Source organism: Oncorhynchus gorbuscha, linkage group LG18, assembly GCF_021184085.1.
Source record: "Oncorhynchus gorbuscha isolate QuinsamMale2020 ecotype Even-year linkage group LG18, OgorEven_v1.0, whole genome shotgun sequence".
Lineage (NCBI taxonomy): Eukaryota > Metazoa > Chordata > Actinopteri > Salmoniformes > Salmonidae > Oncorhynchus > Oncorhynchus gorbuscha.
In genome coordinates, this window is record NC_060190.1 from 23,105,369 (window position 1) to 23,129,835 (window position 24,467).

Genomic DNA, 24,467 nt, shown 5'->3' on the forward strand with positions numbered 1-24,467 from the left:
TCCCAAAGAAGTTAAACAGTAATCACTAATACAGAGAGGCTGCTGCCTACATACAGGCTTGAAAACATTGGACACTTTAATAAATGGATCACTAGTCACTTGAATAATGCCACTTGAATAATGTTTACATATCTTGCATTACTCATCCCATATATATATACTGTATTTTATACCATATATTACATCTTACCTATGCCGCTCAGTCATTGTTCATCCATATATTTATATGTATATATTCTTATTCCATCCCTTACCTAGATTTGTGTGTATTAGGTAGTTGTTGTGGAATTGTTAGATTACTTGTTAGATATTGCTGCACTGTCGGAACTAGAAGCACAAGCATTCCGCTACACTGGCAGTAACATCTGCTAACCATGTGTATGTGACCAATAACATTTGATTTGATCTGATTTGATTTAAAGAGCAGGTTTTCCCAATGTTGCGTACACTCAGTGGCAACATCGACTTTGGGGAAAACTTCAAGGTGTTGACTTGAATCGTTCTATGTGGATACTGGCAAATAGCCCTCAGAAAGGAGGCGGGTCGTAAATCTGACAATAAAAAGACATCTGCTTCAACCTGACTGACAATTGCGAAGTTGTATCCAGATACATTTTCGTTCTGCATTTGGGGCTCGGTGGATTTTAAAATGTATTTGGTTTGGACTGATGTTTTCTCTCACCCGTTGTGGGCAGTATCGACGGTGATTTTGGGACTTGTCTTGCGATCACAGCGGAGAGGGTCGTGGGATCCACGCGCCTGTCTGGTGCAACTGAAGGGCAAGACAGCCATAGTTACTGGAGCTAACACAGGTAACTGTTTTGTATGGTGCTATATACTTGTTTTGCTTGGATAGGCTTATCCAGTCAATTTGATTCAATAATTATATTTATCCACCAAGTGCACAGACAAAAACTCTTAACCAAATGGTAATACAACCAAATCTAAAGACTATTTAAATCATAATTGGTAACCCACTGGGCACAGACGTCAATTCAGCATCTATATTCACTTTGGTTCAATTTCATCTAAAGGATGTGGAAACAACTATGATTTAACCAGTGTTTGTCCAGTGAGGAAATACCTCTTGACATGACGCATTTCCCTCACTTTTCACCCCCCAGCCCGCACTCAAAATGTCTCAAATAGATTTCGGATATTAGTTAATGGCATGCTTTTGGAATCTCGCTTTTGAAGAAAGCGAGAGTTCTCCTGTATGTCCACATGTTTTTGTCCGTGAGAGAGGGTTTCCATTCATTTTAAACTCTACTGACAGTTTTGCATTTCAGCTCATGTGCCCACTCTGGTATTGACACGCGCGCTCATTTATGAGATTATTATCGACAAAAGTGCGAGATTATTTTTTATTTGTCAAATGGCAGCCAAGCATCGATTAGCAAATCACCAGAAAAACACCCTTGATATTTATTGGAAAAAAGCATCAAGCTCCTTGCTATAATGGCACATTATTTTGCGAGAAAACCACCAGGAGAGTTGAAAATGCGATGGAAACCGATTTAACTTGTCTTTTTTATTCGGTTCATGGGAATTAGTATTTTTATGTTTACTACGTCATCAGGCACAGCCTTTCGTCTGCAACGAATCAATTTGATGGAAACAAGTCGCTAGTGGGAAAATGTGCATATTGTTTTTATGCGGATTTTAGAATATTCAGCATGGAAATCTGTCACCAATTGGATGGAAATGTAGCTATAGCCACAAAAAGATCCCACCTTGTCTAGCATATTTTGTTTTGTCGACATTTGGAACGATTACCAAGTTTCCCGACACATTTGCTGTTTCCATCAGGCCTGTCATTACATTTGTTTTTATCCAACATGTACTTCACTTTGGTTATAAACCAGGTTTCCATCCAACCTTTGTGCAAGTAAAGTACACTGCTAAACAAATATCACAATAGGCCTGATGGAAACATCACATTTTCAAAATGTTGGCAAAAACAAAATATTTCAAAAGGTGGGATCTTTTTGTGTTTTGTGATGATGCGAACACACCCTCATTTGAACATTGCCCCTTATTTAAATTGTATTTGTGAGTGTTTATTTCAAAATCAAATTTTATTTGTCACATACACATGGTTAGCAGATGTTAATGCGAGTGTAGCGAAATGCTTGTGCTTCTAGTTCCGACAATGCAGTGATATTTCTATGTATATTTTATTCCAGGAACCTGCTGAACTTACATGAATCATATAAGAGTTGAAAATCAAATGAAAGCTATTTAACTTGTATTTTTTATTAGATAAATGGGAATTTAACCACAAAAGTTATTTTTTAATGTGCACTTTGTCATCACGCACAGCCTTTTGTCCACAAGTCAATTCGATGGAAACATCTCTGGTGGTAAAATGCGCATATTACAGATAAATGCAGATTTTAGAATATTTGCATTAAAATCTGTCATCTATTGGATGGAAGCCGAGCTATAGACAAACACTTGGAACAATAGCTGTACATGTCAGTTAGCTCAGAACTCAGAAGTGCCAAGTTTCATGTGAAGGAAACTGTCACGAGGTGGAAACGTGACAGGTTATTTGTAACTAGGATGAGCATGCATAGTGAAGTGAAGACCAAAACAGAAGGGCTAGTTTCAGCATTTAATAAATAATAGGGCATGGTTTACAAGTTCACCTTTTCAGCAGTGGCCTTTCTCACTGGGCCAGGAATATATATATAAACCATGCAATTTCAAATGACAAACAATCAAAGTAACTTTTCATGGAGCCCAAAATCTCTGGCGGCGCCCCTGCCAGTGAGTGTCGAATTTGGTCAACAAAAAAATGCTCTTAAACTTTGTTTTGTCCTGCTTGAGTGTCTTTATCACTAACGTCAACTCACTCACTTTTGTTCATCGCCTTGGTCCGTACAATTGACCTTATTTTAGCGCCAAGAAAATGTCATACTTCCAGATCAACTGTAATGTCAATACCATTGTAAAGCACAATTTCTCCCCTTTCATGCTGAGACCGCCACGCCGCCCGTTTCTGCATGATTCAAGAAGGCAGTGAGCTCCATTGTGTCTTTTAAAAAATGGCGCGGGTGGGAAAGCAAAACTAATGCGTGGGAGTGAGAAGGAGAGATGTTCTGTGGTAAAACGGCTTTTTTCATTCGATCTGTCCCAACGTATCACCTTATCACCTCCAAAATGTAAATAAAACACTATAAAAAGTTTATATAATGTGTCACTACATACCTATTTGAAGGTTTGTGTCGAATTTGGGAGCAGGTTTTTAGGGCAGTGCTAAAGTGATCTTCAGAAGTAAACAGCAGCTTTCAGTGTCATGCAGGTGAATGAGGACCCAAAAGCGACTTGGCGAAAACAGAGTATTTAATCCAGAATAAACTTTACAAAACAAAAAGCATAATACTACACGTAAAGACGAGAACAGACTGGAGACTTGATCGAGAACTGCAGGTTGCCTCGGGAAGGCACTTGAACCTAGCAGACTCAGACACCTGCTCACCACGCAGCATCTGAGGGAAACACGACACGACAGGGCAAAACATAGACACAGCACGGTGAATTATATATGAGGATCCGACAGGGCAGGTACGGGAAACAAGGAGAGAAATAGGGACTCTAATCAGGGAAAAGGATCGGGAACAGGTGTGGGAAGACTAAATGATGATTAGGGGAATAGGAACAGCTGGGAGCAGGAACGGAACGATAGAGAGAAGAGAGAGCGAGAGAGTGAGAGAGGGAGGGGGAGAGAGAGGGATAGAAAGAGGGAAAGAACCTAATAAGACCAGCAGAGGGAAACGAATAGAATGGGAAGCACAGGGACAAGACATGATAATAAATGACAAAACATGACAGTACCCCCCACTCACCGAGCGCCTCCTGGCGCACTCGAGGAGGAATCCTGGCGGCAATGGAGGAAATCATCAATGAGTGAACGGTCCAGCACGTCCCGAGACGGAACCCAACTCCTCTCCTCAGGACCGTAACCCTCCCAATCCACTAAGTATTGGTGACCCCGTCCCCGAGAACGCATGTCCATGATCTTATGTACCTTGTAAATAGGTGCGCTCTCGACAAGGACGGGAGGGGGAGGGAAGACGAACGGGGTGCGAAGAAAGGGCTTAACACAGGAGACATGGAAGACAGGATGGACGCGACGAAGATGTCGCGGAAGAAGCAGTCGCACAGCGACAGGATTGACGACCTGGGAGACACGGAACGGACCAATGAACCGCGGAGTCAACTTACGAGAAGCTGTCGTAAGAGGAAGGTTGCGAGTGGAAAGCCACACTCTCTGGCTGCAACAATACCTAGGACTCTTAATCCTGCGTTTATTGGCGGCTCTCACAGTCTGTGCCCTGTAGCGGCAAAGTGCAGACCTCACCCTCCTCCAGGTGCGCTCACAACGTTGGACAAACGCTTGAGCGGAGGGAACGCTGGACTCGGCAAGCTGGGAAGAGAATAGAGGAGGCTGGTAACCCAGACTACTCTGAAACGGAGATAACCCGGTAGCAGACGAAGGAAGCGAGTTGTGAGCGTATTCTGCCCAGGGGAGCTGTTCTGCCCAAGACGCAGGGTTTCTGAAAGAAAGGCTGCGTAGTATGCGACCAATCGTCTGATTGGCCCTCTCTGCTTGACCGTTAGACTGGGGATGAAACCCGGAAGAGAGACTGACGGACGCACCAATCAAACGACAGAACTCCCTCCAAAACTGTGACGTGAATTGCGGGCCTCTGTCTGAAACGGCGTCTAACGGGAGGCCATGAATTCTGAACACATTCTCGATAATGATTTGTGCCGTCTCCTTAGCGGAAGGAAGTTTAGCGAGGGGAATGAAATGTGCCGCCTTAGAGAACCTATCGACAACCGTAAGAATCACAGTCTTCCCCGCAGACAAAGGCAGACCGGTAATGAAGTCTAGGGCGATGTGAGACCATGGTCGAGAAGGAATGGGGAGCGGTCTGAGACGACCGGCAGGAGGAGAGTTACCCGACTTAGTCTGCGTGCAGTCCGAACAAGCAGCCACGAAACGGCGCGTGTCACGCTCCTGAGTCGGCCACCAAAATCGCTGGCGAATAGACGCAAGAGTGCCTCGAACACCGGGATGACCAGCTAACTTGGCAGAGTGAGCCCACTGAAGAACAGCCAGACGAGTGGAAACAGGAACGAAAAGGAGGTTACTAGGACAAGCGCGCGGAGACGCAGTGTGCGTGAGTGCTTGCTTAACCTGTCTTTCAATTCCCCAGACTGTCAACCCGACAACACGCCCATAAGGAAGAATCCCCTCGGGATCAGTAGAAGCCACAGAAGAACTAAACAGACGGGATAAGGCATCAGGCTTGGTGTTCTTGCTACCCGGACGGTAAGAAATCACAAACTCGAAACGAGCGAAAAACAACGCCCAACGAGCTTGACGGGCATTAAGTCGTTTGGCAGAACGGATGTACTCAAGGTTCTTATGGTCTGTCCAAACGACAAAAGGAACGGTCGCCCCCTCCAACCACTGTCGCCATTCGCCTAGGGCTAAGCGGATGGCGAGCAGTTCACGGTTACCCACATCATAGTTGCGCTCAGATGGCGACAGGCGATGAGAAAAATAAGCGCAAGGATGAACCTTATCGTCAGACTGGAAGCGCTGGGATAGAATGGCTCCCACGCCTACCTCTGAAGCGTCAACCTCGACAATGAATTGTCTAGTGACGTCAGGAGTAACGAGGATAGGAGCGGACGTAAAACGTTCTTTTAGAAGATCAAAAGCTCCCTGGGCGGAACCGGACCACTTAAAACACGTCTTGACAGAAGTAAGAGCTGTGAGAGGGGCAGCAACTTGACCGAAATTACGAATGAAACGCCGATAGAAATTAGCGAAACCTAAAAAGCGCTGCAACTCGACACGTGACCTTGGAACGGGCCAATCACTGACAGCTTGGACCTTAGCGGAATCCATCTGAATGCCTTCAGCGGAAATAACGGAACCGAGAAAAGTAACGGAGGAGACATGAAAAGAGCACTTCTCAGCCTTTACGTAGAGACAATTCTCTAAAAGGCGCTGTAGAACACGTCGAACGTGCTGAACATGAATCTCGAGTGACGGTGAAAAAATCAGGATATCGTCAAGATAGACAAAAACAAAGATGTTCAGCATGTCTCTCAGAACATCATTAACTAATGCCTGAAAAACAGCTGGCGCATTGGCGAGACCAAACGGCAGAACCCGGTACTCAAAATGCCCTAACGGAGTGTTAAACGCCGTTTTCCACTCGTCCCCCTCTCTGATGCGCACGAGATGGTAAGCGTTACGAAGGTCCAACTTAGTAAAGCACCTGGCTCCCTGCAGAATCTCGAAAGCTGATGACATAAGGGGAAGCGGATAACGATTCTTAACCGTTATGTCATTCAGCCCTCGATAATCCACGCAGGGGCGCAGAGTACCGTCCTTCTTCTTAACAAAAAGAACCCCGCCCCGGCCGGAGAGGAAGAAGGCACTATGGTACCGGCGTCAAGAGACACAGATAAATAATCCTCGAGAGCCTTACGTTCGGGAGCCGACAGAGAGTATAGTCTACCCCGAGGAGGAGTGGTCCCCGGAAGGAGATCAATACTACAATCATACGACCGGTGAGGAGGAAGGGAGTTGGCTCGGGACCGACTGAAGACCGTGCGCAGATCATGATATTCCTCCGGCACTCCTGTCAAATCGCCAGGTTCCTCCTGAGAAGTGGGGACAGAAGAAATGGGAGGGATGGCAGACATTAAGCACTTCACATGACAAGATACGTTCCAGGATAGGATAGAATTACAAGACCAATTAATAGAAGGATTATGACATACTAGCCAGGGATGACCCAAAACAACAGGTGTGAAAGGTGAACGAAAAATCAAAAAAGAAATAGTCTCACTGTGGTTACCAGATACTGTGAGAGTTAAAGGTAGTGTCTCAAATCTGATACTGGGAAGATGACTACCATCTAAGGCAAACATGGGCGTAGGCTTGTCTAACTGTCTGAAAGGAATGTTATGTTTCCGAACCCATGCTTCGTCCATGAAACAACCCTCAGCCCCAGAGTCAATCAAGGCACTGCATGTAGCACCCGAACCGGTCCAGCGTAGATGGACCGACATAGTAGTACAAGATCTAGATGAAGAGACCTGAGTAGTAGCGCTCACCAGTAGCCCTCCGCTTACTGATGGGCTCTGGCCTCTTACTGGACATGAATTAACAAAATGTCCATCAAATCCGCAATAGAGGCACAGGCGGTTGGTGATCCTCCGTTCCCTCTCCTTAGTCGAGATGCGAATCCCTCCCAGCTGCATGGGCTCAGTCTCAGAGCCAGAGGAGGGAGATGGTTGCGATGCGGAGCAGGGAAACACCGTTGATGCGAGCTCTCTTCCACGAGCCTGGTGACGAAGATCTACCCGTCGTTCTATGCGGATGGCGAGAGCAATCAAAGAGTCCACACTGGAAGGAACCTCCCGAGAGAATCTCATCTTTGACCACTGTGTGGAGTCCCTCCAGAAAACGAGCGAGCAGCGCCGGCTCGTTCCAGTCACTAGAGGCAGCAAGAGTACGAAACTCTATAGAGTAATCCGTTATGGATCGATCACCTTGGCATAGGGAAGCCAGGACCCTAGAAGCCTCCCCACCAAAAACTGAACGGTCAAAAACCCGAATCATCTCCTCTTTAAAGTTCTGGTAATTGTTAGAACAATCAGCCCTTGCCTCCCAGATAGCTGTGCCCCACTCTCGGGCCCGGCCAGTAAGGAGTGAAATGACGTAAGCAACCCGAGCTCTCTCTCTAGAGTATGTGTTGGGTTGGAGAGAGAACACAATCTCACACTGGGTGAGAAAGGAGCGGCACTCAGTGGGCTGCCCGGAGTAGCAAGGTGGGTTATTAACCCTAGGTTCTGGAGACTCGGCAGGCCAGGAAGTAACAGGTGGCACGAGACGAAGACTCTGGAACTGTCCAGAGAGGTCGGAAACCTGAGCGGCCAGGCTCTCCACGGCATGGCGAGCAGCAGACAATTCCTGCTCGTGTCTGCCGAGCATGGCTCCTTGGATCTCGACGGCAGTGTTACGAGCGTCTGTAGTCGCTGGGTCCATTCCTCGGTCGGATCCTTCTGTCATGCAGGTGAATGAGGACCCAAAAGCGACTTGGCGAAACAGAGTATTTAATCCAGAATAAACTTTACAAAACAAAAAGCATAATACTACACGTAAAGACGAGAACAGACTGGAGACTTGATCGAGAACTGCAGGTTGCCTCGGGAAGGCACTTGAACCTAGCAGACTCAGACACCTGCTCACCACGCAGCATCTGAGGGAAACACGACACGACAGGGCAAAACATAGACACAGCACGGTGAATTATATATGAGGATCCGACAGGGCAGGTACGGGAAACAAGGAGAGAAATAGGGACTCTAATCAGGGAAAAGGATCGGGAACAGGTGTGGGAAGACTAAATGATGATTAGGGGAATAGGAACAGCTGGGAGCAGGAACGGAACGATAGAGAGAAGAGAGAGCGAGAGAGTGAGAGAGGGAGGGGGAGAGAGAGGGATAGAAAGAGGGAAAGAACCTAATAAGACCAGCAGAGGGAAACGAATAGAATGGGAAGCACAGGGACAAGACATGATAATAAATGACAAAACATGACATTCAGAGCCATGATCGCTTGCAGGGATGACACAAAGAATTACTTGGTATCCCCCCTTACCCCCGTCACGGTCCATTTCTTGTTTTTAAACAATAAGAGAAGTGCTACACCTGGTGGAGAGAGATTGTAAGACAGAAATAGTTGCTTTATGCGTGCGGTACACTACGGCATGTAGGTCACGATGTAACAAAGGGTCCGTTTTTTCAACCTTTCTCCAATACTATAGATCCATTACCTTGTCGATCAACACTTGAATAGAAACCTAGTTCACACCCCCGATTTTAAAGTCAACACAGTCCCATTAGTTTTCTTTGCAGCCTCGTCTGAATGTCACGGTTGCGCACATTTGTACAGAATGGGGTGAGTTTACGTTAACCCTGTTAACCTCCCTCCCTCCCTCTACTCCCCTATCCCGTTTTCTCATTCCCTTTCCCCCGTCTTTCTGTTTCTCGTTCTCTTTTTCTACCACTCCCACTCTTTCCCTCTCTCATTCTACTTCTTCTTTCTCTATCTCATTTTCTCCCTAACTCCTCTTACACCCCACCCCCACCACCTCACCTATCACACTCTCAGGGATAGGGAAGTTCATTGCCCTTGACTTTGCCCTGCGCGGGGCTCGTGTTATCTTGGCGTGCCGGAGCGAGGCTCGCGGTAGCGTCGCCCTGCATGAGATCCGTAAGCGGAGTGGGAATGCGGATGTGCACCTGCGTCTGGTGGACACCTCATCCCTGGCATCGGTGAGGGCGTTCACAGACGGCGTCCTGCGAGAGGAGAAGGAGCTCCACATACTGGTCAACAACGCCGGGGCTTCAGGTGGGCATCGGATCCAGATTAGCCTGGAATACACACTTAGGCTGGAATTCACACTGAATATCGTTCACAATGTATTACTGTTCCAGTGAAGGAGCTCTATCCACATCCTGGTCGACAATGCCAGGGCTTCAGGTGGACATTGGTTCCAGAGTCAGTTATAGCCTGAAATCCACACTGAATATCGCTACATTTGTTCTCATCCCAGATTGGAGTCCATTGATCTCCTCCGCCTCCGCCCCTCGAGGTAGGTTCTGCGCGGGAACGTGAGAGCTAATAAACGCAGGGATTAAGAGTCAAGTGTCTCTGACGCCTTTCCAGCGCAACCTTCCTCTTACGACAGCTTTGTTGACTGGGCATTGGTAAGACGGTGGGAGGTCGCATCCAATGCGCCGAACGGAGGATTATCCTGTCTGAATGACATAACGGGAGAGCCTCTTCACCTCAATATTCACCTGAAGCAGAACCGTCATGAAAAGGAGCGATATTCACTCTGGATTCCAGGCTAAGATGCAGGTAACCATGGGTGGACTTCAACAGCCATCACACTAGTGTGATCAACTAGGTTTGAATCAAGAGTGTCTACACGCCATAAGACTGAAGACTGGGCATGAGGGGAGTTAATGCAAGTCTTTAGGTCTTGGGTAAGATTACCAAAGCACGGTTGTCATTTCTAGTCAGTACCCAATAAGAATGTCCATGAGACGAACAGCTTTTCTTGATTGATAATAACGATGGTAGCATGCCATTCCACCCAATTACAATTTGGCTTACAAATTCCCATTCATTATCTATGTCTGTTTGCGACATGCAGATCCTTTTGTGCCCAAAGTCAAATGCATTCACAGCATTTCTTGTCACATATTTTAGTAATGCTTTCTGTATATAAAATACATATTTTCAAATATGTATGCGTGTGCCTTGGTTTGGTTATATTGTGTCTGCACACAGGCTTGCCTAGAGATATCACCTCAGATGGGCTAGAGGTGTCCTTCGCTACCAACCATGTGGGCCCTTTCCTCCTCACCAGCTTGCTTCTGGGTAAGATACAACATATCCCACTAATACCTCACCCTGCTGTAATGCTGGAGCTCTGTGTGCAACTACTGCAGTGTTACACAGGCCACGGCTATAGGCTTATTATACAAATATGTTCCTATGCACTCTTAGACAAAAGTGTTTCTCAAAGGGTTCTTCCGCTGTCCCCATCGGAGATCCCTTTTGGGTTCCATGTACAGTGCCTATCAGGTTTCAGGTAAGACCCAAGTGCAGACTGCTGAAGTAACAATGTTTATTGCAACAACAGGGGCAGGCAAACAACGGGTCGAGGAAGGCAGGGGTCGATAATCCAAAGTAGTGGGGCCAAGGTACAGGGTGGCAGGCAGGCCCAGGGTTAGGTCAGGCAGAGGTTGGAATTCTAGAGTAGGGGTAAAGGCACCGGACGGCAGGCAGGCTCAGAGTCAGGACATGCAAGGGTCAAAACCAGAAGGATGAGGAAAAAGCGAGACAGAGGAATAGCAGGTGCTGAGACAAACCGCTGGTTGACTTCAACAAACAAGATGAACTGGCACAGACAGACAGAAAACACAGGTCTAAATACCGAGGGGATAAGTGGGGAAGATGAGCGACATCTGGAGGTGGGTGGAGACAAGTACAAGGACAGGTGAAACAGATCAGGGCGTGACAAGTGCCATGAAAAAGTATTTGCCCCCTTTCTGTGTTTTATCAATTTTGTCGTGGAAATGTCCTGTATTTACCAAATCATGAGAGCAAACCACACACAGGTCAGAGTTATTACAAAGTCCATCTTTAATTATATGAGCTCCATCACAACCCTGTGACTCTCAGATCAATTCAGTGTCTATAAATGAATTCTCTGAGAGTCCCTTACACATTGCAACTACCAGCTACCCCTACCCCGGTCAACTGCCAGGCAACCTCCACAGCAACCCGCCAAAGCCCCCACCATTTCTCCTTTACCCAAATCCAGATTGCTGATGTTCTGAAAGAGCTGCAAAATCTGGACCCCTACAAATCAGCCGGGCTAGACAATCTGGACCCTCTCTTTCTAAAATTATCTGCCAAAATTGTTGCAACCCCTATAACTAGCCTGTTCAACCTCTCTTTCGTATCGTCTGAGATTCCCAAAGATTGGAAAACTGCCGCGGTCATCCCCCTCTTTAAAGGGGGTGACACTCTAGACCCAAACTGCTACAGACCTATATCTATCCTACCCTGTCTTTCTAAGGTCTTCGAAAGCCAAATTAACAAACAGATTACTGACCATTTAGAAACCCACCGTACCTTCTCCGCTATGAAATCTGGTTTCAGAGCTGGTCATGGGTGCACCTCAGCCACGCTCAAGGTCCTAAACGATATCATAACCGCTATCGATAAGAGACAATACTGTGTAGCCGTATTCATAGACCTGGCCAAGGCTTTCGACTCTGTCAATCACCACATTCTTATTGGCACTCGACAGCCTTGGTTTCTCAAATGATTGCCTCATCTGGTTTACCAACTACTTCTCTGATAGAGTTCAGTGTGTCAAATCGGTGGGCCTGTTGTCTGGACCTCTGGCAATCTATATGGGGGTGCCACAGGGTTCAATTCTTGGGCCGACTCTCTTCTCTGTATACATCAATGATGTCGCTCTTGCTGATGGTGATTCTCTGATCCACCTCTACGCTGACGACACCATTCTGTATACTTCTAGCCCCTCTTTGGACACTGTGTTAACTAACCTCCAGACGAGCTTCAATGCCATACAACTCTCCATTCATTCAATCCCTGCCCGCACCTGCCCGCCCGTCCAGCATCACTACTCTGGACGGCTCCGACTTAGAATACGTGGTGTCATGACTTTGCCCTCTTTGGGTACAGCAAGCCCCTTCCTCCTCTCCCTGCCTCCCCTTGCATCCTTCAACTAGGCTGCTGTGGTCAGAGAGTGAGGATCTCCTTTTGGCCACACAGTAGAGATAGAGTGAAGTTTCATAGAGAACAAAGGAATTTCTTCCACCTCACAGAACTTGAGGTCCGAACAACGTTTACGTTCCGGAGAAGGTATAAAAGATCGGTGAAGAATCCAGCTACGAACTGGTCCGTTTGTTACAACTTGGGGAAGCTCATGGGAGACGGTGCAGCCACATTACCATAATGCTGTTTACATAATAGCCTCAGATATGAGGTTTACATCTAATTGTTGTATAAGATGAATGAGTGAGGATGATACTGTTTGTAAAATTGTGTAATGTGATTTTGGACTGTTTAATGAAGGAAACTCCAATTCCCTTTTGAGTTTAACTAAATCAGAGGACCGCCCATGAGCCCAGTCAGGGTCAGGCATCCTGGGACAGCCCCTTTTCTGCAATTCCGAATAAAACCCAACTTTGAGAAATTCTAAGTAGACCATGTTTCTCTCAATCACGGGAGGACAAAGGTTGTAGATCATTGCTGAATCTTTTAACCATACCACGTGGTTAAACTCTTAGACTATCGATACAGACAGAATAAGAACAAGTCTTTGATATGAATTACTAGTCTGCAGCTAGGAATTCGTTATCATTGAACACGAGAACGACAACTGCCGAAATATCCATTATATATATATATATACACTGCTCAAAAAAATTAAGGGAACACTAAAATAACACATAAGATCTGAATGAATGAAATATTCTTATTAAATACTTTTTTCTTTACATAGTTGAATGTGCTGAAAACAAAATCACACAAAAATGATCAATGGAAATCAAATTTATCAACCATGGAGGTCTGGATTTGGAGTCACACTCAAAATTAAAGTGGAAAACCACACTACAGGCTGATCCAACTTTGATGTAATGTCCTTAAAACAAGTCAAAATGAGGCTCAGTAGTGTGTGTGGCCTCCACGTGCCTCTATGACCTCCCTACAATGCCTGGGCATGCTCCTGATGAGGTGGCGGATGGTCTCCTGAGGGATCTCCACCCAGACCTGGACTAAAGCATGGATGGAGCGAGACATGATGTCCCAGATGTGCTAAATTGGATTCAGGTCTGGGGAACGGGCGGGCCAGTCCATAGTATCAATGCCTTCCTCTTGCAGGAACTGCTGACACACTCCAGCCACATGAGGTCTAGCATTGTCTTGCATTAGGAGGAACCCAGGGCCAACCGCACCAGCATATGGTCTCACAAGGGGTCTGAGGATCTCATCTCGGTACCTAATGGCAGTCAGGCTACTTCTGGCGAGCACATGGAGGGCTGTGCGGCCCCCCAAAGAAATGCCACCCCACACCATGACTGACCCACCGCCAAACCAGTCATGCTGGAGGATGTTGAAGGCAGCAGAACGTTCTCCACGGCGTCTCCAGACTCTGTCACGTCTGTCACGTGCTCAGTGTGAACCTGCTTTCATCTGTGAAGAGCACAGGGCGCCAGTGGCAAATTTGCCAATCTTGGTGTTCTCTGGCAAATGCCTAACGTCCTGCACGGTGTTGGGCTGTAAGTACAACCTCCACCTGTGGACGTCGGGCCCTTTGTTTGTTTCTGACCGTTTGAGCAGACACATGCACATTTGTGGCCTGCTGGAGGTAATTTTGCAGGGCTCTGGCAGTGCTCCTCCTGCCCCTCCTTGCACAAAGGCGGAGGTGGCGGTCCTACTGCTGGGTTGTTGCCCTCCTACGGCCTCCTCCACGTCTCCTGATGTACTGGCCTGTCTCCTGGTAGCGCCTCCATGCTCTGGACACTACGCTGACAGACACAGCAAACCTTCTGGCCACAGCTCGCATTGATGTGCCATCCTGGATGAGCTGCACTACCTGAGCCACTTGTGTGGGTTGTAGACTCCGTCTCATGCTACCACTAGAGTGAAAGCCAGCATTCAAAAGTGACCAAAACATCAGCCAGGAAGCATAGGAACTGAGAAGTGGTCTGTTGTCATCACCTGCAGAACCACTCCTTTTTTGGGGGTGTCTTGCTAATTGCCTATCATTTCCACCTGTTGTCTATTCCATTTGCACAACAGCATGTGAAATTTATTGTCAATCAGTGTTGCTTCCTAAGTGGACAGTTTGATTTCACAGAAGTGTGATTGACTTGGAGTTACATTGTGTTGTTTAAGTGTTCCCTTTTATTTTTTGAGCAGTGTATATATATATATGAGAGAGAGAGAGAGATCCGAAACTAACTTTTCAACAAAGATCCCAACGACACACTGAGTGTAAATATGTATATTGATTGCAATTGTTCCCGAATGAGTGAGCGTTCATGTGCAAAGGATTACCATTTCAATTGTTATAATTATCAACTTTGTAGTGTCTCATCTTAGTCGACCCCCACTTCCCCTTTGTCTAACAAGCCGCCATGCCGGTTTAGCCCACTAGGGCACATTCTCCTATCATTCATTGTAACTATCGACTGTTTGTTTATGCATTTCTGTGAATTACTTAGTTAGTAAAAAATAAATGATTTAAAACAATTGATGTATGGATGACTCATAGTGAAGACTGGGTTTGTGCAGATAACCAATAATTTACGACGTTTGGAATGAGACTAACGTGAGGTAAAGTAAATAATTAATTAATCAGAAGACTATGGAACAGATATCTGAAAGGTTATATTGGGAAATTATAACTTTGTAATCTGAATATTTTCCTTGGTGCCCCGACTTCCTACTTAATTACAGTTCCATGATTAATCAGTTTTATCGCGTAATACTAATTACAGAGAATCCTTGATAAAAACTAAGTCTTCAATTTAATGATAGTAAAGACATGACAGTGGACAACAACAAATACCTAGGTGTCTGGTTAAACTGTAAACTCTCCTTCCAGACTCACATTAAGCATCTCCAATCCAATATTAAATCTAGAATCGACTTCCTATTTCGCAACAAAATGTTTTGTTTATTCCATGTGTAACTCTGTGTTGCTGTATGTGTCGAATTGCTATGCTTTATCTTGGCCAGGTCGCAGTTACAAATGAGAACTTGTTCTCAACTTGCCTAACTGGCTAAATAAAGGTGAAATTTAACAAATGAACATGGTTAAAAAACAACAAATATGAAGTTGGCATAGTCAAAGTCCAGACTTAATTGTTGTTGTGGTAGGACTTGAAACGAGCAGTTCATGCATGAAAACCCACAAACGTTGTTGAGTTAAAGCAGTTATGCATGCTAAAGTCCTCCACAGCGATGTGAGAGACTGATTAACAACTACAGGAAGCATTTGGTTGGAGTCTTTGCAGCTAAAGTTGGCACAACCAGTTATTGAGCGTAAAGGGGCAATTACTTTTTCACACAGGGGAATTGGGTGTGGCAGAACTTTGTTCATTAAATCAATAAAAATGGTTATAATTTTGGTTATTTGTAAACTTAGGTTCCCTTTATCTTCTTAGGTTTTGGTTGAATATCTGTATCAGTATCAAAAATATGCAAAAATTGAGAAAATCAGAAAGAGGAAACATACTTTTTCACTGCACTGTAGAACCTTCTGTGGAAAGGGTTCTTCATGGAACCCAAAATGCTTCTACTTGGAACCAAAAGGGTTTTACCTGGAACGAAAAATGTTTACTCAAAGGGTTCTACTATGGGGACAGCCGAATAACCATTTCCGGTTCTACAGTAGATAGCACATTTTTTCCAAGAGTGTATTCTAGTGCTGTATTTTGTGAGTGTTGTGCATTTTGTTACTTTACCTGTTTTATATCTACTCAACCTTACAGTAGGTTACTGTGTGTAACATTGTCCCAGTTATCTCATGTTACATTCCACACTTTACTACTCTTCTCTCATCTCTCCTCCCTCCATCCCCCCATTCCCTTTTCTCCCTCCTCGTCCTCTCCTTTTCCTCTCCCCTCCATCCAGACCTGCTGAAGCAATCAGCACCGGCACGCATCGTCAACGTGTCATCCATGAACCACTGGAAGGGTATGGTCGACTTCTCGCACTTCAAGGGCAAGAACCTGGGCTACACTATGGACAGTGTGTACAACCACACCAAGCTGCACAACGTCATCTGCACTAACGAGCTGGCGCGAAGGCTAGAGGGAACAGGTGGGTATGAAGGCCTGGGACAGTATTAGTAAAGCATCTCAGAGTAGGAGTGTTGATGGCATCTGGTTTGGCTATTCGATTATCAAATTCTTGTTTAGAGCACATAGTAGCCATACTTATTTTACAGCTGCTAAAACAACCGTATTAGTAGATGAGTAACATTTTTCAATGAGCATCCTTTCTGAATGGTCTTGAAAGGGGGAATGTGGTGATGTAATGAAATGCACCAAATGTCTTCTTTGAAGCTGCTGGAGATGGAGTTTTCCCATGTGTGTCAGACTTCCCATGAAATCAGATTCCTGGTAAAGGAGGGACATGGATTTCTGGGCTTTTGTGTGGTTTATAATCTCTTCTGTGTGAACGTGCGTGTGTTCGTGCGTGTGTGTGTGTCTCACAGGGGTGACAGCTAACTCCGTCCACCCCGGGTTGGTGATGACAGAAATGATGAGACACTATAACTTCATGGTTCGGTTCCTCTTCAACATGATCGGAATCTTCTTCTTCAAGGTGAACATTTTGAATCATAACACCCTGGTGAAAATCATTCATACAGTACATTGTTTAACACTTTATTTTACCATCCTGTTTCAGCTGGTATTATTAAGTAAGAAACCATTTCTGGCACTTATATGTTATTATGTAATAATTATCATTTTATGCAGTAGTTTCCAAATAACAAGTAAATAGTGTACTGTGAAATGAAGTTGTCTGAACTGAAAGAGCGAAAGGCTGGGATTCATTCAAAGATGCATTTCAGCGGTGCACAAATGACAACACACCTTCGAAAGGCAATCTCCCTGCTTTTTGTGGATATCACATTCATGTGCAATGTGCTTGTCGACATCGCCCCTTTGACTAAATTCCGGGAAAAGTGTGTTTCTGAGACGGTCTGTAGTTGGGAAGAAAATGTGTGAGATATAAAGATTTGTTATTGTTATGGTCCTGGTTGTAGCATGTATTGGAACAGGATGCGTTAGGTCTCACTTCATTCACAAGGGAACTAAAGAGACTTACTGCACCTGACAACCGACAGTGCGCTTTTTAAAGATCATTTCCAGCTGAGCCAGTTTAACCAATGATATTTTGTACAGATAAGTATAAAGAGGTTGTGGCGCTTAACTACTGTATGACTCTTTCAACATGCCACTTGAAAAGGTTGAAAGCTGCAATTAATTTTATGTTACCTGAAACTACTGAAGAATAATTCAAAGCCATTTGCAAACATTGGATGCTTTGCATATACAACTTTGAACCTCTTTGACCATCTGAGGCTCAGTGTTCTTGTTTCAAACACACATTACACCGACTATAGAGGGATAGTTTACTCAGATTTTCCACTTACCGTGGCTGTAGTTGATTCAAAAAGGCAGTTTTGGGATATTTAGTCTTCTTTCAACACTTAAAGGCGTACTCCTTCATATACTTCCCCAGAGTCCGATTAACTCGTGGATACAAATTGTATGTCTCTGTGTCCAGTATGAAGGAAGCTAGAGGTAGTTTCATGAGCCAATGCTAATTAGCGTTAGCGCAATGTCTGGGAAAATAGAGGCCGTTGCCATTACAAATGTAGACATAGAGAAAAGCCGACCCCCGATATAATCTGGGATGCCTTTAAGGCATACATTATAGAATGATAATCTCAGTGATAATCTAATATTTGGCTAAATCTAAATCTGATTAAGTGATGTATTTTTCATTAATTTTTTGTATTTCTATTTTAGAAAAAGACCATAAAAAATCTTTACAAGATAAAGAAGAAAATCACAGTCTTTTTTACTTTTGAAGAGAGCCAACCATTACAGGTCAAACTCCAAGAAAGCATATTACTTAATAGCAAATAAACCTGGTAAATATCTTGCAGCTCTCACAAAAATAACAACGTGATTAATGACCATTTTATAAGCTTCTATTAAAATATATTTAAATCCGAATGAAACAGCAGTTGGACGGACCTTATAGCCTTCTGAGACTCAAGAACCGTGAAGCAATTTACAGAAAACAGAGATCGCCCCAAAATAAATACTACATACTGTTAAAACTTTTACCCGGAGAAAAGCACCAGGACTGGTTCGCTTTCCCATAGAATTCTATACGACATTTTGAGACATAGTAGCACCCCTTTTTAAACAAATGACAACACATGTCACTCAATTCAGCACTTATAGTTATATGTCTCAAACAGTTATTTCAATTATATTAAAACCAGGAACATCTGGAGAGTCCCCTAATAATTATAGACACAAGTTTAATAAACTGTGACAATTAAATAAAAACAAAGCTAATAAGCAATAGAATGGCAAAAGTCTTACCATACTTGAGAAATATCAATCAGAGGGTTTATTAAAAATAAACAATGACAATAAAAGGTAGGCAAGTTGAGAACAAGTTCTCATTTACATTTGCGACCTGGCTAAGATAAAGCAAAGCAGTTCGACACATACAACAACACAGAGTTAAACATGGAGTAAAACAAACATACAGTCAATAATACAGTAGAAAAATAAGTCTATATACAATGTGAGCAAATGAGGTGAGATAAGGGAGGTAAAGGCAAAAAAAGGCCATGGTGGTGAAGTAAATACAATATAGCAAGTAAAACACTGGAATGGTAGATTTGCAGTGGAATAATGTGCAAAGTAGAGATAGAAATAAGGAGGTGCAAAGGAGAAAAATAAATAAATACAGTAGGGGAAGAGGTAGTTGTTTGGGCTAAATTATAGATGGGCTATGTACAGGTGCAGTAATCTGTGAGCTACTCTGACAGCTGGTGCTTAAAGCTAGTGAGGGAGATAAGTGTTTCCAGTTTCAGAGATTTTTGTAGTTCGTTCCAGTCATTGGCAGCAGAGAAATGGAAGGAGAGGCGGCCAAAGGAAGAATTGGTTTTGGGGGTGACCAGAGAGATATACCTGCTGGAGCGTGTGCTACAGGTGGGTGCTGCTATGGTGACCAGCGAGCTGAGAAATACAAGAATATGTTTCAGTTTAATACAATACGTTAAAAAATATATAGCTTTATTAATAATGGATGTTGATCCTGAAAAGGCTTTAGACCATCTTAAATGGCCTTTTTTCAATTCAAAACTTCAGAATCTTTCAACTTTACAGATGAAATAATAAATTTATTTCAAATAATATAGAAATGTCCTAAATCAAAAATATGCACAAATACTACATTATCTGATGAAATGTCTTTAGAAAGGGGCACAAGACAGGGATGTCCCCTCTCCACCCTCCTGTTTGCACCCGCAATTGAACAGCTTGCAGAAGGAATTAGACAGGACCCATAAGTAACAACCTTGAGGGAATCTTATTTGAGTCAGAAAAGGATGTTCATGTGATAGGTAAGACTTACAAAACCTTGCAAAGAGCATATTCAGCTGACAATCTCTTTTGAACTATTGGAACCTAGACTTAAAAATAATTGATGTTGGCACAGGATAGAGGGAATGTTGGAGCATAATTAACGAAATGACAGTTAATGAAAATGTACGCTTAATCCAGTATAAACTAATGTATATAATTTATTCTACAAGAGACAAAATGAACTAATTCTACAGCACAACAGCAGAGTCATGTCTTAAGTGTAAAACTAACAACGACTCAATAATCCATACTTTCTGGGTTTTCCTAAAAGTTATGGGCGGAGCTAGAAAGTTGGCTGTCAGAAGTATTACAATGTGAACTTACTTTTAATCCGTCTGTCTGCATATTTCAAGACATGTCATATGGGGGTGTAGTGAGATATGGACTGATGGACTGGTTGATGGACTGATTCTCTTCTCATCTAGAAAGAAATTATACAAAAAACATGGAAATCAATCAATCTCCAATCATTAACGCAATAGGAAAATCTAATTATTTATTATTGAAATAGCATGGGTGACTGAGGAAAGACAAATTGATACAATTTAAGGCCATGTGGCCCACTACGGATAGGGGTGTGAGCATGCGGGTCTGGGCAGATGAAATGTAGTCGTTGTTTGTGTGCGTCTGTAAGTTGATGTTTGTATCTGGTGTGAATAAAATAAAATAAATGGTTTTTTTTTACAAAGAAAATAAATAAATACCTTAATATAATTTGGTTTTCTGAGAAGTATTTTAAATACTTTCAAATATTATTTTATTTTTCTGAGAACTGTATTTGAATATTAAAGAAAATAGTTGCCTTTTAGTTTAAACTCTATATAAGCTATATTCCACTACCTTGAGTATTTCAAAAGTTTGTATTTTCAAAAAACTACAAAATACAATTGTTTTCTGCCCTGGTCTGGTGGGGACCCAACAAAACAGCGGCACACCACAGAATGAGATGGAAAAAAACAAATCCACTCAATAAACCAGAAGATCAACTGTAAACGCTACCACATGTTGGTAATGACTACAGCATTTATTTCTGTCTCTGGGTTCACATGAACCGTGACTGTGGAATTTGGACTGTTTTGGCCAACCGTGACAGTGGAATTTGGACTGTTTTGGCTGTATGTGTGTGTGTGCCATCCCACCTTGTAAGAACTGTTGAGTTTGTCCAGAAAGAATTCTTAGGGCTCTATTCAATCTGTATTGCTGAATCGTTACAGATTGCACAATAGAAATGTGAAGGTAATTTCCGATTGCGCCGACATATGCAGCGTTTATCTTGAATGCAGTCTCCGCTAATGCGGGAACATTGAAATGTAATGGAAATCAAGTTGGAATACTAAATTCAGCGATAGATTGAATAGAGATCTTACATCTAAAGACAGAATAAACCAGTGTGAAAAGGAGTAGAGTGTGTGTGTCTGAAAAATTGAATTTCTAGCAGTTTCATAACTCTTTTTCACAGATTTCCCTGAAATCAACAAGGGGAATCTATCAAAATTCAGAGTTTCCTTGTCAAAGTTACAAATTAAGGAAGACTTATTTCCTGGCATATCACCAAAACAAAGCACTGCGCTATTGACTGGCAGTTAGGGTATTTACTAGCAGTGGCTGTCTCTTTTATGCAGAGGTGGTTAGTGTGTGTGTGCATGTGTCTTCTTAGGCCAGGATTCAATCTGATCACCGCTTGATCCGTGTCAAAGTGATTGATATTTCCAACTGCGCTGGCATCTGCAGCAATTAATGTGAATGGAGGAACATTGACTTTAAAATGTGCATAACTGACAGCGCGAACAGATTGAATCCCGGCCCTACTACCTCACCTTCTCCCATCTCTGTCCACACAGTCTTCTGAGGAAGGGGCAGTGAGCACCATCTACTGTGCGGTTGCCATGGAGATGGAGGGAATAACAGGGAAGTACTTTGACAGCGACTGTTCCCTGAGTCTCCCTGCTCCCCTGGCCCGAGACCCCACCCTCGCAGTAAAGGTCTTTGAGTTCTGCGAGAGATTGACATCCAAGTTCTGAGAGAGTGCGAGTTTGTCTTCAAGTGTTTTATTCAATAGCAGACAAGTAAAATACAGTGTAAGGTTTTATAATCTATGAAGGATACATGTAAAGTTTTTTGTGTTTATTTGTGCGTCTTCAGTATTGTAGTCACCTAACAGCTCAGACACACCAATAAGGTTTGCCGTAGGTCATGTGATATTTTCAGCTGACTGTATTTTCCTTCCCTGTGAGTAGGGACCTGCGTTTTGGTTAATCATCTCATATGACCTGGAATTGTAACCTTTTATTTTAAACCTTTTCCATAAATGAGAAGTAGACCACAAATGAAAGCAATTGTCAGAGGATGGTGCTGGACCATCTGAGATAAAAATATATATATATATATATAATAAAATAAGGGGACAGTTGTCATGTGTTGCTGCCGTGCTATGTTGTTTTCGTCTAAGGTCTCTATGTAGTGTTGTCTCTCGTCGGGATGTGTGTTTTGTCCTATATTATATAATTTATTTTTAATCCTAGCCCCTGCAGGAGGCCTTTTGGTAGGCCATCATTGCAAATAAGTATTTGTTCTTAACTGACTTGTCTAGTTAAATAAAATATAAATGGTTAAAATTCAGGTCATGTGATGTGATTAACCAAAAGACAGGGCCCTAACTATGAGGTGTGTGTGTATGTTAATGCGTAGCTGTGTGTGAAGTGGGAATTTTGTCAATAAACTTACTACCAGCAATGAGTGGTTGTTTCTTCACATTACATAGACGCTGTCATCTAGAGGATGTGGTATGGAAGTGGGAGACATGTCTGGATACACAGCTATTTCACAAGACAAGCAAAGCTTTATTGAAATGATAATTTTCCTTCATTCATATAATTGAAACAAACTGGTCAATTATAGTAGATTGGCAGCTTTGATGTCTCCGTTGGTCTCCTGTCATTTGGCTGAGGAAGAGAAAGCACAAACATGTTACAGCCTCAATACCTTTAAGCACTGTACCTGCTTTGTGTTTTTACCTGCAGTAGTACACAGTTGCAGTAGTACCAAGTTTGTACATACGTTGCACACTATACATACACTGAGTGTACATTAGGAACACAAACTGACCGGGTGAAAGCTAGGATCCCATATTGTCACTTGTTAAATCCAGTTCAATCAGTGTAGATGAAGGGGAGGAGACAGATTAAAGAAGGGGTTTTAAGCCTTCTTGAGACATGGATTGTGTATGTCGGACATTCAGAGGGTGAATGGGAAAGACAAAAGATTTAAGTGCCTTTGAACAGGGTATGGTAGTAAGTACAAGCCGCAACGGTTTGAGTGTGGCAAGAACTGCAAAGCTGCTGGGTTTTTCACACTCAGATTCCTGTGTGTATCAAGAATGTTCCACCAACCAAAGGACATCCAGCCAACTGTGAGAAGCATTGGAGTCAACATGGGCCAGCATCCCTGTGGAATGCTTTCGACACCTTGTAGAGTCCATGCCCTGACGAATTGAGGCTGTTCTGAGGGATAAAGGGGGTACAACTCAATATTCGCAAGATGTTCCAAATTATTTTTAGACTCAGCGTATTATATATATATATATTAAAATGGTCAAAAGAAAATAAATGAAGTATTAAGACATTTAAGCTAGTCTAAACAAAAGTTCCAAACGTGGCTAGAGTTTGCACTTTTGGGACTATGCCATTGGCTCTGCCAGATAAGGACATTTTTGCAAAATTATAAAAAAATAGTACTTTGTTGAAGCACCTTCAGCAGTGATTACAGCCAGGGGCGAAAATCTGATATCAACTTTGGAGGGGACAATTACATTAACTTTTCTCAAGAGTAATTCCTGAGGGGGCCACCAAAAGTAGTGCTGTAACACATAGCCTACGTAGTAATATGTTAGTGGTCCTTCTGTAGCTCAGTTGGTAGAGCATGGCGCTTGTAACGCCAGGGTAGTGGGTTCGATCCCCGGGACCACCCATACGTAGAATGTATGCACACATGACTGTAAGTCGCTTTGGATAAAAGCGTCTACTAAATGGCATATATTATTATTATTAAATGTATATTGAGGAACCATAATTACTGCTACAGGATAATTGATAGGTACAGTAGTTAAATGAACGGTTGTCCCAACTTGTTAAAATGTTTAAATCATTATAATACTACTACTAATAATAGTTATGGCACTGTTCCTTATCAGTCCAGTATGTATGCAGGTATTTGTACTTACAACCAGCAATACCAAGCAGGGCCAGTAGGTGGTAATGGTACTGTACACTGTATGGGTGCAGGTTTCATAAATACAATGAACATGGTGCGATCTCATCTCAAAGAATCTCCATCGAGAACCGTCACAAAGTTGGTCTACGCACTGAACTGACCTTTTTATTGAACTTTTTCTGATTCATTTATATAGTCATTAAATATGTGCCACTGGTTTGAGTCTATTACAACATCTTTACAAGAACAAAACGCTCAGAATAAGTACAGTTCTAAAAGCAAAATAACTACTTCAATGAAAAACCCAAACAAATCAACCAAAATATCCTTCAGAAATACTTATTGTTCCGTCAGTGTCTCAACTCTTCAAACAACAACTATGGACAAGTATGTCACACAAAGTATGTCACACA

At 43.2% G+C, this 24,467-nt stretch overlaps 1 protein-coding gene across 1 annotated transcript; it reads left to right on the plus strand.

The window, feature by feature from the left end:
• The first annotated feature begins 469 nt into the window (after window positions 1–469).
• On the plus strand, window positions 470–22,578 carry LOC124004059 (retinol dehydrogenase 11-like). The gene is made up of 6 exons (XM_046312822.1): window positions 470–812; window positions 9,212–9,451; window positions 10,400–10,489; window positions 16,295–16,483; window positions 16,881–16,990; window positions 21,687–22,578. Exons 1-6 carry the CDS (start codon window positions 650–652, stop codon window positions 21,864–21,866), a joined length of 972 nt encoding a protein of 323 aa, XP_046168778.1. The 5' UTR covers window positions 470–649; the 3' UTR covers window positions 21,867–22,578.
• Window positions 22,579–24,467: the final 1,889 nt, after the last annotated feature.